The following is a 16,461-nucleotide window of genomic DNA, read 5'->3' as shown; positions in this document are numbered from 1 at the left end:
CAACAGGAACAGGACAGGGCACCAAGAGACTCGTGGTGCCCACCCTCACTACCGGGCTCTCGGCCACGGTGTCAGCCAGGCTGGCAAACACAGGGATCACGAGGGAAAGAAATATCAAGTCACCTCAACTCCAAGGTCTTTTCCTTATGGCTGGCCAAATATACTTTTTGCCCTGCTCACTCTGCGTCTTCCCTTCCTTCCAGGCTCACTTCTGGACCTGTTAACACAAGCTGTTATTCACTCTCCAAGCTGCCTGTCCACATCCCCGAGGGAATCGCCAGCTTGCGAAAGCTACCACCCCTGGCCTGAACAGCATGTGGGTCCTGCTCAACAATCTGCCCTCCTATCACCTGCACACAATGAAAAACTGCAGAAGCAAACGAAAGGCAAGACGTGGCATCCTGAAAGAAACTCCAGTCTCTAGGGGCTGTGTAATATGCTGCTTGTGGCAACTGTGGAGAGCTAACTGAGCCGACGAACCACGTAAGGAAAGTACTCACTTCGCTCTAACATTCTTGAGTTTCTGGGCCGGTCCATTTTCCTGCTTCGGCTGTTATCCCCAGGCAGACAGATGATCCCTAAATGTCTATCTCCTTCCCTAATCCCTCGCCTGGCTTCCTGTGCTCTATCTCTAGTCCCCTGGGGTAACACAATTCTACGGGGATCTTCTGCCAATACCTCAAATGTAACAGGCACAAAAGCACCATCTTCCCGATCCTAACCCCCAGCCACTCCGGTCCGAAACTCCACCCTGACTTACGGCTCTCTGTTTGGTAGAGTCGACGTTAAAAGGTTTTTGAAAATTCACTCTTCTCTTAAAATCTCTTTCATCTCTGGGGGGGGCAACACACAACCCCCCCCCATTCTTAATAACAGTAAAAAATATTCTGGTACAATTGCTTCCAATCCTAAACACAGTCTTGAATGAAATAACGTATTTGTCCAATTCTCAACTATTCAAGTCAAAAACAGGAATTACCTGCTAGCTGTCCTTGGGCTGCTACCCTAAATAAAGCTGTTCAAAATCTGTGAACGGAGATCGGTGACGGCACAATCATTTAGTTTTTCTTTTCCCTTTAAAATGTGTGTATACTAAAGCATTTTCCCCCATCTATATGGAGTTTCAACATCTCATCATTTGTTGTCATGGAATACAGACACGTCTAAACACGCAACAGTGACCTATCTTTCAAAATTAAACTAAATTCACTTTTTATAATTTTCTTATTCCTTACGATTGTCTTTAATAGCTTTGGTTTAAATATGACCAAACCTCTAATCCTGGCTCTCAACTGGGAATGTGCATTAGAATCAACTGGAATCCTACGGAAACAGGCTCTCCAGAAGTGGAGCGCGCAAGGAATTCTCGCTGGAATCCTCACCACTTAGTATAGGACCTCCTGGTTCCTAGCAGGCCCCGAGCCTCAGCCCAGGTACCCCACACCCTGATAAGCACACCATCTTCATAGGGACCCTTACAGCATCAGTAGCAGTACAAGCCTGATGGGCACGTGACTTACAACGCTCCAGCCTCTAAAATCTCAGACAAAACCAGAGAGGGAAATAAGCTTTGGAAGCGGTAGGCTGCCATTTCTCCTGCTAGACCAAGATCTAAGCAGACTCTACCTGGGAAACAAGGAATTTAAGGAGAACAGACTTTCTACCAGATCTGCTTATTCTGGAGTATCTGCTGCTAAGCTACTATATTAGAGACTTTGGCCCAATGTATTAAGATGTCCATGACATTCACTTCAGGTTTCATTGGGCATGAGACACCTTAGCACTTGCCACATTTGTACCAGGAGCCAGAGGATCTCCTTGGCAGCCCATCAGTTCCTACTTTAAACATTAACAGTAGTGAACATAAAATAATACAGGGTGATATGCTATGGAAACTGGCTCCAATTTCGAGGAAGATTTCTAATTTAACTTTCTAATGTAAACTCAGTTCCGTTCACCGGGCAGCATACCACCCATTGACAAGACACGACAAAACTTCCAGGAGCAAAAGCACCTCTCTGGAGATGCAATGGCATGGCTGGCAATGACTTCACTATATGCCACCCAAAATAGAGGCTATCAAAAAGTTTTAAAGGCTGAAAAGTGAAGAAAAACTACTTCTGCAAGGATAATCCGACAAGTTATCTGGCTTGGAATATTGAAAAAAGCGGGTTTTACTTTAAGGTCTGGAATCCTCAGCTAACAAAATATCAAATGAAACCAAACCTAAGAATAACCTAGTTTCAGACCTGGATTCAAAATAGAAATCACATTTTTCTCCTTGAAAAACTCCTCCAGGTCATGGATCAATACCAGTAAGATTTGTGCATTTTCTTACCTGACAGCAAACTTCAAGTTCTCTCTGTATGAGCCTAATTTTATCACTATTTAAACATTTATGTGGCAGTTAGCAAAAGTAAAATGATTTTACATTCTGTGTTGATCTCCAGAAAGAGAGATCAAGGCACAAAAACGTGAATTGACTTGTTCCGGGTGTCACTGTCAGTGGTAAACAGTGTAATGAGAAGCCACTGCCGTCACCCACCTAGACAGCCCTGCTTAGCACACCACGGGGTTTCACCTTCCAGCCAATAATAGCTAAACGGGCAGTTGGTGTTGCAAGGAGATAGGAAAGAAGGAGATTGTTTTTGTTTTTTTTTTAGCACCCTAACACCTGTTCAAAGTGATCCTCTCATTTCCTGTTGGGCAGAATTCCACAAGAAATAGAATATTTTGTTTCAAGCGTACCACAGTCTTATGCACTTGAAAATGTGCAGCCAACAGGATGACAGGCATGTCACCAAGTAGGTGACATTTTGGAAGATGCTGCCACTGCTCAGAAGGACAAAAACATGTACTTCTATTATCACAGTTTCAAAAAGAGCGTAAAACTGCAAAAGGAGTGCAGCGGTGTGTGGTCACGGAGCTGACACCAGGACGAAACTCTGACACCCTGTTACTAGGATGACTGCAGCCTTGTCTCCTCACAAGGCTGTCTCCAGACACAAACATGCTGAGACAAACGAGCCTTTCAACTGCAGGATGGATTCTTCCAGCCAGGGAAAGCCCAGGTTCCAGGGGAGAAAAGCTGCTGAAGTCTTTAAAAAGATCAAAAATTATTTTCTCTTCCAAGATTTAATAAACAAAAGAACATTTCAATTTGTCAGCAAGAAACATCTCCCATTCAAAGAAATGCTGAAACCCAAACTCTATGCACGGAACTCCATTCACCGTGTAATGCCATCACCTCTGCTCAAGCTGGTGCACAACAAGGATGTAAAAACAAAATTGGCCTAAGCAGAAAACTCTACACGGAACTTAAACCAAGAGTCTTTTTTAAACCCTCCATGTTGGTTTAGGAAAAAAAAATAAAAAATAAAAACACATTCTCCCGTGTTACTACTCCTGCCAAATGTCTAACAGTGAATTTGGTGGAGAAACATACGCTGCAGGCTCCTCCTCACTTCACCAGTGAGCTCTCCATCTTGTGTTCATCTTTATTTCCTAATACCTAGCACACAGCTGCCCCCAATAACTTAATACTAAACCACCGTTAAAATATCTGTCACACTGGAAATCAGATTCCTGAGCCGACTACATGGTATTATAGATTTTTCTATAATTTCTGTAATAATAATTACAGAATTTCTATAATTCTGTAATAATAAAATCTGTAATAATACAGATTTTTCTGGGTGTTGAAGACTCCCGAAAGGTTTACAAATCCTTCTCCCCCTTGTATTCCTTTACCATGCCCCATGAAAGTGTGTCTTGTTTATTTCACTATTAGACAATACCCAAGTAATATCATCCACAGACTCTCCACTTGCCTACAAACAGTTTCCCTGCGTTAAGTCTCTAGCCACTCTGCTCAGTCCTTTTCAATGCCAGCACACTAATCCTACTTCATCTCATCCTACCCCGATCAAAATCCCCAGTGGTCCAATATTACTGAAAACAAAGGTCCCCAAACTTCAGCACGAATACAAATCACCTGAAGGGCTTGTTAAAACACAGATCATACAGCTGCATCCCTAGACTTTATAATTTAGTAAGTATAAGGTAGGGATAAAAATCTGCACTTTTAATATTGTTCTCAGGGAACACTGGCCCAAAGCAATGGTTCCCAATTAGAGGATCCTAAATAAATAGAACAGAATCACCTTAGGACCTAAAAAACAAAACAAAACAAAAAACCACCACCAAAAACAGAAACAACAGAATCCAGTCCTTATCCACAGTGATTCTTATTCAGAAGGTCTAGGAGGGGGTTAGGAATCAAGGGCTGGGTAAGTTAAATGCATACCCTGCCTCAGAAACCATCAGTCTGAAAATTATCACAAATGCCTTACATGGCACTAAGGGCCTTCCACAAGCCACGCCCAATCCACCTAGCCAAACTTACCTAGTCCACAGAAGAAGCTGTCACTTACAGCTCAGCCATTCTTTTTCTCGCTTATCTCCGAAGACCGTTGTCCATTCCCTCTGAGCCACATAACACCATCTCACTTGCCGTTCCAAGTACCTGGAGAACCACTGCTATCTCCTCCCCCCTCCTGTGACTCCAGGAATCAGCTCATCATCAACCCCAAAACCCTCTATTGGTCCATTCCACATGTTTCAGCACAATTATATGACACACTGTGCCAAATGCCTTCTTATATCTAGCGACATCAGTTCATTTGTGTGCCTTCCACTGCATACACCCAGTTTATTGATGGGTAACAGCCTAATATCACTCAGTAACCTGTGACCGAAAAGAATTTTTGAAGGAACCAGAAAATACAGAGAGCTAAAAACAATTTAAAAGTTGCAAAATAATTTTTATTGTATAACAACTGAAAATATTTAGATGAACTTCTTATTCAAAAATGCTTCATTTCTCAAATCTGTGGCTTAATAAAGACGAGTAGAATAGATAGTTAAGAAACAACCGCAGATTAATTCAAGTCGTGACCAAGGTCATTCTTCCAACATATGTCTAAGAAAACAAAAAATGGGGGCAGCAAAGTAGATAAGAGGAGAAAAATGGACTATAAGAAAGGAAAGAAGCAAAGAACACAGTCGTACCTTGATCTCAAACCAATTAAACACAATAAATGAAATGAAATATTTCTATGTGAGACACCTCACCCTGTAGTATTAGATCAGTTTTAGTTTGATATTCTTTAACTGTCAAATAGCTTATGTCAATGACACATGAACACATTAACATCAAATAGTAACAGTATTTCCAAGTGCATGATTTGGGTACTACCGACTTACTGAGAGCTACAACACACAACTGAGACTTCTTTTATAAACGTCTTAAAACACATCTTGGGGGTGTGAAAGCGGGGAACAGGAAGTAACTGCTAATAGACACAAAGTTCCTTTCTAGAGTGTTGAAAATATTCTAAAATTATATCATGGTGATGGTTGTACAACTCCATAAATTTACTAAAAACCACTGAAATCTATACTTTAAATGCATGAATCTTATGCCATGTAAATTATCTCAATAAAGCTGTTTAAGTAGGCAAAACAACTCAAATCATAATATGAAGGTAAGATCCCCAAATCACTTCATTTGAAACCAAATAGGTGAAAGGTATAAGTCATTTCATAAAGCCACAAACATATATTTTAAATCATATTTACATCTCAGCTGTTCCTGTCTGATGGGACTTAAAGTTCCTTAGTATATTATAAACATTTTTAATACAAGTTGGTGGGGTTTTGTTTTCAAAAGTGTGGGAACTGTGTATGTTGGACAAATTCAAACTAAGTAGAGATAAGTAAGGCATATCTTACTTTGTTCATAACCATAATTAATTCTTCGTGATAGTATTATAAATACCATCCTAATAGACTTAAAAGTGGTTTTCAACTTACAACAGTAGTCTAAGTTGGTCAAATATCAGAGATCATAGGAATTTATAAAGTATGAAATACCACGTATTCTAATAGTGTCCAACATGTTTGCATAATACAAATTACTAGTATTCCATGGTAACTCTCTTTCTATTCATATACTTTTAATCTACCTATATTTATCTATTTATCCATCTATCTATCTATTCGAGAGAGACAGAGAGAGAGTATGCAAGCGGGGATGGGGGGGAGGGGCAGAGGGAGAGAGAATCTTAAGCAGGCTCCTCGCCCAGCACAGAGCCTGCCCTTGGGCTCAATCTCACAACCCTGAGATCATGACCTGAGCCAAAATCGAGAGTCAGACACTTAACCAACTGAGCCACCCAGGCGCCCCAAACTGTATCTTTATATTTAAAGAGGATGTCTTAAACCCAAAGGGACAAACCCAAAAAGATAGGAGTATGTTCTTCAAAATGCCACTGAGAGGGCGCCCAGGTGGCTCAGTCGTTAAGCGTCTGCCTTCGGCTCAGGTCGTGATCCTAGGTCCCGGGATCGAGCCCCGCATCAGGCTCCCTGCTCCGCGGGAAGCCTGCTTCTCCCTCTCCCACTCCCCCTGCTTGTGTTCCCTCTCTCACTGTGTCTCTCTCTGTCAAATAAATAAATAAAATCTTTAAAAAAAAGAAAATGCCACTGAGAAGTGAGTGGACATTTTTATCACTGGTTCCTCTAAGCACTGTGTCTTTTTCCTTTGGCTATCTTTAAGACTTTTTTCTTTGGTTTCCAGCAACCTGATGATGATGTGTCTAGGTACTGGTTTTCTTTGTGTTAATGTTGCTTAGGATTTGTTGAGCTTCTTGGACCTGTGGGTTTATGTTTTTTCACCAAATTTAGAAATTTTTGGTCATGATTTCTTCTGAGAATTTTCTGCCCCAATAACTCTCTCCCCTCTCCTCTGTATCTGCAACTACAAAATGTTAAACTGCAGGATACTGCCCCCTCATAGATAATATGGCTTTGTTCAGTTTTCTTTGCAGTCCACTTTCTCCCTGTGCTTCATTTTGGATCATTCCAATTGATTCATCTTCAAGTTCTCTGATATTTTCTTCTATAACAGGCAATCTGCAGCTAAAGCCACCCGGTAAGTTTTTCATTTGAGATATTAATTTTTATTAATTTCTTAAGTCCCAGTTAGAGTTGCATTTTTCTGTTTTTACAAGCATAAATGTATGCTGGACACTGTGGATGCTTCACTACTAAAAAGGTGGATTGTCTTACTTTGGAGTGAGTTTTGCTCCGCCAGGCAGCAAATGTACAGGTGGATCAGGCTGATGCTGTGGAGACTTGGTTATGCAAGATCTAGAGTAACTCCTACCCTACAGCCAGAACAGTCCTCTTGCCACAACATAACCTTTCTGAGGCCACATCTGAAAGAACAGGGTGCTCAGCAAGTTCACCCACTCTGGGCACTCTGAACTCCAACAGTCCTAAGCATCTGGCAACATCTGGAATTGCCATTCAACATACAGTCCCATGATGGCCATTTTCTGCCAAACCTTGTGATGCATCTTCACAGCTTCATATTTGACCAAAGGCCCAATGGCACTCTTTTCAGACTGATGGGGCACCTCCTCTGTGCAATTCCCTCTTCTCCACCTCCACCATCCTAACCCACAGATTCTAGCTGCCTCCACATCCCCAATTCATCTCAGCCTGCTGCTGTCTGCCTTGATTTCAGTTTCCTATGCCAGAGCATGAAAGGTGTCCCCCAAGAGGAAGTCGGGATGAATGTGGGATTTACTTCCTATGTTCTCCGCTCTCAAATGAATGTGCTGACTGCCTGAGTCCATCTGGTTTTAGAGCTGCTTACAACAGGAAGTAACTTCACCATGCCTAGAACCAAAAGTCCCTCATTCTAACTATTTTTGAAATGGCTTTTAAGTCTATTATCTCATTGCATCCTTAAAATAAACATGGGATACGTTTGTGGGAAAAGCACATATATCCATGATATTAGTAAATCAAGATATAAAACGTTAAAGAACCAGTTTCTAAGCAATAAAGATATTTTATTCAATAGACAAATATTCATCGAGCACCTACTATGGACACATGGTAATAGAGAAAGCAGCAAAAGGAACCCAGGGCATGTAGTTGCAACCTATATTCTTTTCACTGAGCCATCAATAAAGCAGATGGAATGCACCAAAAAAAATGTCTAATGAATGAAAACCAAGAATCCATCATTCAATCCAACAGGACACACCTTACACTCTTAAAAATGACTAAAATTTACATTCATGATTTATTTTTCCCTGCAAATACTCCTATTTGCCATGCAAGTAATTTCATTCCTACACAGTTATATTTTTCAATTTCCTACATATACTTAATTTTTTTCATATTAGTAGGTACTATCTAACCAAGTCACTTCCATTTGGCTATGTCAAATTTGCTTCAGCTAACTCTTAATCGTATTTCCAATTCTCATCTAGTCAAATCAAATATATTTTCCTAGCACATGGAGAGGAAATATAATAAAATTTCTAAATACCATCTCTGCATCATCATACCAAAGAGTAATAACATTTCTCCAATCTTCAACAAATCAAAGTGATACATTTATACCTTACGGTTATTTCCATCTCTCAAAACAAGCTCTTTACCTGTCATTTGCCCCAATATATGCAAGAGACGACTGTAGGAAAATGGTCATAAAACTAAGCTACATGTTTATAAAACACTGTTTAAGAATATTTTAATATTGATTGCCTTAATAAAAGACTAATTCCAGTGAAGTCAAGTACGTTACAACAGAAAGCCAAATACTGTACATCCTTGCTTGCTACATATTGAGAATCTCCTAATTTTAAAGCCTGGCAAAAAAAAGTTAAAAGGTCTTTTTTGAAGATGATAGAAGTTGATGACATCAGCAGCATCACCTTTAAATAGCAACATTGCTTTCTCACTGTTTGTGAGTAAGGGAATATTTTAGGTGGCAGATTTTCATCCCAACCTGTTATTCCAAAGCAAGATGGCACCATATTTGTAAAAGGACCTCACCTGCAGAACATCTTGGATCTTCACCCACACGTCCGCCATATCGTACAATTTGATGTCTTCCTGCTGAGTAAGTGGAGCCACAACTGTGTCCTGCAGGTACCCCAGGACCACGGAGTGTGCAGTGGCTACAGCATTAAACTTGTCAAAGAGCAACTCCAGCAGTTCTAGAAGCAACCTGGTAAAAAAACAGATAGTATTTACATCCACACACGCACGCACATGAAGATGGCTTACAATGGCCTGCACGAAAACCATCAACCACGGAAACAGCGCATCAGATTTCCACAGATTGATGTCCAACAGTTGTAGAAGCAACTTTTGAAGTCTAAAGCTCAGTTTCCTCTGCTATTAAATGGAGATGATGCAAGAATTTAAAAACCAGCTGTAACATCCCTAAACCAGCAGTAAAAGCTCATGTTTCCTTTTTATCAAACTTCAGCGATCACCACACTACTACTCTGTATTCACATAGGCAGTTTCTCCGAGAAATTCAGGCAATTTTTCAGACAACAGTTCTGATGTTACACAGAACATGCTATTTTCCAGCAATAAATTGGGCACTCTGGTAAGGATGCTAATCCTTTTAGTCATGGAAAGCTGTGCCTACCATTCAGATGTATGGCCTAAGTTGCCTGAAAAAAAAATACACACCTGCCAAGCAATCTGACTTTCACCACAGGAAACAGCTTAGGCATCTGCATTATCTCAGTTTTCATAGTGAGAGATGCTGGACACATATTATTTCATCAATTTTATATACTCAAGGACACTAAATGAGGTTGCACAGCAGCTGAGCCTAGAACAAAAGCTGGTTTCCCTGTCGGTGCATTTAACCACGTACCTCCTGCTATAGCTCTAGAATGTAAATGTGTATTCAGAGAAAGCTTGAAGCTTTACGTCAGAAATTCGAAGTAATTCCTCTATCACTCAGCCTTACAGCTTCACTGATCACCTAGGCTTGGAATCATTCTTTCCTCCTCTGAACGTGTATTTTATCCCACTCGTCAGGTACTTACATGGGGCTCATATATGTAACTCAATAAATGTGGGTCACAGGTATTTATATAGAGATGTTTTGCCTCCCTTCTTCAATATTAGTCTTTCAATGTGGGAAACTGCTTTATACATCTCCGTATACTTAGGAGCATTTAAAAACATGATCAGTAAATATTTGCTGAATTTAATGTGTATACCATGAATGAGTCTAGAAAATTCTGAAATGCGACCTTTATTGTGTATTGTGTATTGTGGGCTCTCAGTTCAGAGTTCCTAAACAGACTTACAAACCAACCTGAAAAGTAGAAAAGGAAAGCAAAAGAGCTTGTCAGCAATGTCAATTAACAAGATTTTATTACCATAAATAAGAGGTTGTAACTACAATTTCATCAAAATGTATAGCCTATTATCTATTCCTATGGCTACTTTACTGCCCAATTACTATAATTAATGTGCCAGTGTGATAGCCAATAACTATCTTATGATAAAACCCTAATATCTGTTTGACATTTTAATTTAGATGAGACAGAATCAATAAAAATTTATGTAGCACTCCCAGTTTAGAACACACATAATCCAGAAATTAAACACTGTATTTGTAAATAGGAGCCATTCTACCTTTGGAATGATGTTTTTTTTTTTAATCTTTTAAAGGTCAGATCATATTTATACTCACATATACCTAAAACAATTCTTTCTCATCTGTGTTACAGGAGAAATTCTCAAATATCAGCAGAGGGTACAGAGGAGGATGTGTCTAACATAACAGCCAAAACAGTTAATTCAGCGTAGGGAAATGATCTATATAAAACTGGTATCTGGCATCATACAGAGTAAATTCCTGATTAAGTTAAGGTTCTACTTTTCAAATAAAGATTTAAGTTAAGTATGTAAGCCTTACGGTTCCCAAATATCGATCCACAGACCACACGGTATTTTTCAGGGATAGACAGCAACATAAGAAGAATAGGAACATATATCAACTTTTCACAAAAATAAATTCATTTGGTATTTTTGGTACTCTCTTGATAGGAATATCTCATTTTCTATCACGATGGCAATACACTGCCAAATGTCCTTACTTGACAAAACTAAAAATAACCTTATACTATATGCTAACAGTTCTTGAAATCTTATTGATCCAAGACATCCAGAAGCCTGAGGCACACTGCTGTCCAACTGCCCAATGGCATGAAGCTCCAGGTACAGGCCTGCAAACCAGCAATGAAGCAGAAAACACTGGAAAAGAAGTGGCTCCTCTGAATGGAGGGGTGCTGCTGTCTGATCATCTCCAGGACCACTAAGCTCCATGACTGCACACCCTGATGGCCACTCAAGGACAAGAGCAGTTCAGCAACCAGGGGCAGTGCTCTACTTAGAAAAGAGATGGATCAGGGAATTGAGGTTTAAGATGAGATTTGTGGTAACTATTAATATCACGGAAACAGCAATCCTTTGATAAAATGCTGACACATTGCCAGTTTCCCTCAGTCCCGAACGATCAAGGCCAAGACAGACCTGTTGTCGTATGACCATCACAGTCGTAAGAGAGACCACACAGGGAAGAAAGAAGGGAGAAGAAACAGGCCAAAAGTGGAGAGAGTCAGGTTGCAGCTCTACCTACATTTGAAACATCGACCCATTTCAAAGACAGGGACACTCTCCTCTGCCTTACCACACAGCACAAGCATGGCAACATTAGTAAAAGCCACAGTTCTTACAGCAAAATTAAAGACTTCTGTGCTACAGATGATACCATCAAGAAAGTGAAAAGACAGCCCACAAAATGGGTGAAAATATTTGAAAATCATTTATCTGAAAAGGATTTGTATCTAGCCTATCTAAAGATTTCTTATAACTCATAATAAAAAGATGAATAACCAAATTTTAAGACGGATAAAGGTTTTGAAAATCTTTCTCCAAAGAAGATATATGAATAACCAACAGGCAAACAAAAGACATGCAACATCAGAGAAATTCAAGTCAAAACCGTAAGATACCATTTCAGCCCATGGGATGGCTATATTCAAACAGGCAAGCGATAAAAAGTGTTGTTGGGGATGTTGAGAAAAACTGGAACTCTCAATACAGTACTGGTGGGGATGTAAAATGGTACAGCTGCTCTGGGAACCAGTTTGGCAGTTTTTTAAAATATGAAACTGGGAATTCTGTTCCTAGGTATATCCCCAAGAAAAATGAAAACGTATGTGTGCGCAGAAACTTGTACACAGATGCTCATGGCAGTATTACTCCTAAGAGTAAAATATTACAATAGTAAAGGTGTAAAAATGGAAATAATCCAAATGTCATTGACTCATCAATGGACAAACATAATGTATAATTGTACAACAGATTATAATTTGGCTATCAGAGGGAATGAAGTGCTGGGACACACTACAACATGGATGAACCTTGAAAATGTGCTACGTAAGAAAAGTCACAGAAGCGGGGCGCCTGGGTGGCTCAGATGGTTAAGCATCTGCCTTCGGCGCAGGTCATGATCCCAGGGTCCTGGGATCGAGCCCCACATCGGGCTCCTGGCTCAGCGGGGAGCCTGCTTCTCCTTCTCCCTCTGCCTCTCTCCCTGCTCATGCTCTCTCTCTCTCTGTATCTCTGTGTCTCAAATGAATAAATAAAATCTTTAAAAAAAAAAAAGTCACAGAAGAATACGTATTTTATGACTCTATTTATATAAAATACCCAGAATAGGCAAATTATAAAGGAAGAAAATATATCCGTAGTTACCTGAGTGGGAATTGACTACTAATGCATATGGGGTTTATTTTGGGGGGGGGGACAAAAATATTCTGGAACTAGACAGTGGTGCTGGTTGCACAACCCTGTGGATACACTACAAACCACTGAACTGTACACTTTCAATGGATGAACTGTGAAGTATGTGAATTGTATCTCAGTATGTCTATTTTAAAAAGAAACCCATCAGCTATGGCATTGAGTGAGGACAGCAGGGCCCAACACCTCCCCTGTAGTGAGAACATATAAAACAGTGAAAAAGGAAACTCATGTCTCAAAAAGAAGTATTATGAAAGCGGATTCTTTTGGAGTCTTACTACAGGGGGACATGAGCTTTTCTCTTTTGGTCGGTTCCTTTTGGTTTGTTCTTTCCACTAATATAAGTAATCGGTAAGAAATCAAGATTCATGCGCTTTCAGAGCATCAATAATTCCTATGTTTTTTAATAAAAAAAATCTCAACTTCTCTAAGTGTTCCCATCCATAAAAACAAAATATTATTTAATACCTGCTCTAGGAGTCTCACTGAACTGCTGGAAGGAGCACAGCAGAAATTGGACAGAACCAGGTAGAGGGAAGAGAGTTCAGGGCCCCTCTGTCTGGGTTTCTGGCTTGAGCAACTCTGAAGATGATGGTTATCTTTCCTGAGAGTAAGAGCATTCAAGTGAAGGCAGAAATTTGGAAGGAGAGATGTGGGTTTACATCTGGTTATATTTAAGGTGTTATTTATTTAAGCACTTGGGTATGCAAATCTGGAGCTCAGGGGAGAGACTGACACTGGAAAGAACTTTTTAAGAATGATAAATATTTGAGAGGAGATCACTCAGGGATAATATGCAGAGTAAGTAAGGCAAGCAAGGTCCACAGCCAACACTTCCCAAAAGAGCAGCATTGAAAAGATGGTTAGGAAGTAGCTAGGGAGGAAGAATGAAGCCAGGAAAGAAAACTGTAGAAGACAAAGGAGAAGAAAATATCCACAGTCAAGGCTACACTGAGGTCAGAGAAGGTAAAGATGGAGAATCGTACAACTCACAGGTCCCAGGGACCTTGGCAAGAGGATTTCAGAGGAGCACTGGAAGCTGACACCTCCACAGTAGGATGAGGAGTGAATGGCTAACAAGGAAAAAGAAACTAAAGTCAAAACACACACTTTGCAAAGGCACACCATATGCACTCCTTAAAAAAGAAAAAGTAAGACGACTCTCTCCTGAAGCATCAAAGAATAAGAGAGACTGGGAATCACTCACATAAATAGGACATAAATCCACACTAGTCTGGCCCAATTTAGAGCCACCAGAAATCAACTGAAACAAGATGAATATTCATAGACACTCGCCAATTGCCCACACGACACTAGATTGAGAAAACAAGTGTCTGCCTTCAGCTGCAGACATACTGAGGGTCACCCAAACACACAAAGCCCCGCTAAAGTTATTCCCCACTCCCACCACAAAATTTAAATAAATAAAAGAAGTAAAACATCCCATTGCAGTTAACTCAGTCGCTTAAATCATTTTAGGCTCAAGGTTTTCACCATTGGTCTAAAAGACAAAAGAGCAGCCAGAATTAATAAAGTACAAGAGACTCCTTAAACGGAACTCAACAAAAGGCCTCATATACAAAGAAGCCTAAGAACCTCAGAGATTAAAATTTCAACTAATTGCCATTTCTACCCTTCAGAAAAAAAGAACACACATTCTCTCTCTCACATGTACCACAGAGATTATTCCTAGAGCCACAAAGAATATGCACTAACAGCAACACAGCATGAGAGTTGGTAAAGGGAAATAGTAATCCTGGGATGGCCAGACAGTATATATGCCATTGAGGACCACAGACTTGAAGCCAGCTCTCCGCTGCATATCCATGGGGCCTTCAAGACGTCATGAGGACATTCCAAATCGCAGGTTCCTCAGACACAAACTTCTTCAATTACAGTTTCCTAATCACAGGTGGTGAGATATACATGCCAAAATGTAACAGAAGTATACTAAAAAAGCAAACCTGGAACAACAGTAAATTGTTTTCTGTACCTTTAACAGTTACCATGTGGAAGAGGCGAGGGGGAGAGACCCAGGAGATGCGCCGGATGTCTGCATGGCCCAGCTGCATCTCTGTCCTTCCTTCAGCTCCGTTAGGAAGATATACCAGCTTGTACTCCGTAAGATATAGCAGCATCATTCCAGTAAATCTCCCGCTTCGATTTAGTTGGATCTGGGATCTGTCACTGATAACCGAAGGAGGCCTAACTCACAGAGTGAGAGCGAATTCCTTCATTCCTCTGGGATTCCATACTCCCTCCAAAAACAGACGCTCACAATGGACACAGTGTAGTGACAAAACAGTGACATGCATGGCCTCCAGGGCCAGAAAGAAAGGGCAGAGACCTTGGTTTATGCCTCCTTGTAACTACACATCTCTTCCAACACAAGGCCCAACGCTCAGAATGGAGAAAACAGTCAAATTTCATGGGTGCCTGAGGTCATGAGTCAAAGAATGAGCAATGTAGGGTGGCGGCAATACTAGAAGTCTAGGATCAGAGACACTGAGCTGGGGTCCTCAGCATGGGGCTGGTAGCTAAAGCTGGCATAATGGAAGAGAGCTCTGAAGCCGGAGGGCTGAAGTAGGAGGGGAAAGAGGACGATGACAACAGCAACAAGGACTGTAACAAAGACCACTATGCCAATCACAGCCACCCTGATTCCCTGCCAGGCAGCGTGGTGGGAAGTGCTGCCCTTCAACTATCTCATTTAAACCTTTGGATAACCCTATGAGGAAGGGACTGCTTTTATCCTCATTTCATAGACAGTGAAACTACAACGCAGATAAGGTTCAAACAAAGGCCTCAATTTTAGAGGATGTTCCTTTTAAGGGGTATTAGAAAAAAAGGAAGTCATTTTTAAAAAGAAGCCAGGAATGCCTGCGGGGCTCAACTGCTTAAGCCTTCAACTCTGGATTTCAGCTCCGGTCATGATCTCAGGGTTGTACGATGGAGCCCTGCGTTGGGCTCCTCGCTTAGCAGGAAGTCTGCTTCAGATCCTCTCTCCCTCTCCCTCCGCATGCTCTCACTCTAATAAATTAATCTTAAGGAAGGGAGGGAGGGAGGGAGAGAGAGAGAGAAAGAAAGAGAAGAAGAAGAGGAGGAAGGAAGGAAGGAAGGAGGGAGGGAGGGAGGGAGGGAGGGAGGGAGGAAGGAAGGAAGGAAGGAAGGAAGGAAGGAAGGAAGGAAGGAAGGAAAGAAGGGAAAGAGGCCAAAGAGAGATCAGAACTGTACAATGCTAAGGAAACCAAGGCTGGAAAAAGTGTCAACAGAACTGTCCAAACGGGCTCTACCTTCTCACCATAAACTAGTTTTTACCCCTGGTATTCTACTAAAACAACTCAAAAGTCTCCAACATCATTTTGCTCCATCTATAATAGACACTCTTTGGCCCTTATTTAAATAAGTGCAGCACTTGTTTCTACTGACTACTCCTTCTCAAAACACCACCTCCCACTGGTCCCACAACCCAATATTCTTTTGCTTTCCTTCTACCTCTCCGGCGGCTCCTTCTCAGGAGCCTCTTCCTCAGCCGGTCCCTGGAGTCCTGTGAATTCTTCCCAGTCCTCATACTTTCTCTCTGGGGGGGCTCGCTCACCACGGTCTTCAACGTTCCACCTGTGAATGACTCCTCCACACAGCTTCTGGCCGGACCACTCTCCTGAGCTCTGGACCTCAAACTTCACAGGTCTTACACAGAACTCATCCTATCGCTACCCCCCCACCTACTCCTCCATGGTCCCTATGCCAGTGAATGGT

General features: G+C 41.1%; 1 protein-coding gene across 2 annotated transcripts in view; it reads right to left on the bottom strand.

The window, feature by feature from the left end:
• Positions 1-16,461, bottom strand: part of EXOC4 (exocyst complex component 4) — a 718,447-nt gene that overhangs the window by 607,500 nt on the left and 94,486 nt on the right. For both annotated transcript variants that reach the window (XM_027573746.2, XM_027573747.2), the window contains exon 7: positions 8,914-9,088. In XM_027573746.2, the coding sequence (XP_027429547.1) occupies positions 8,914-9,088 (175 nt within the window). The remainder of the gene's footprint in view (positions 1-8,913; positions 9,089-16,461) is intronic.

The sequence above is a fragment of the Zalophus californianus genome, chromosome 12 (assembly GCF_009762305.2).
Source record: "Zalophus californianus isolate mZalCal1 chromosome 12, mZalCal1.pri.v2, whole genome shotgun sequence".
Taxonomy (NCBI): Eukaryota; Metazoa; Chordata; class Mammalia; order Carnivora; family Otariidae; genus Zalophus; species Zalophus californianus.
This window is presented reverse-complemented; position numbering and strand designations above follow the sequence as displayed.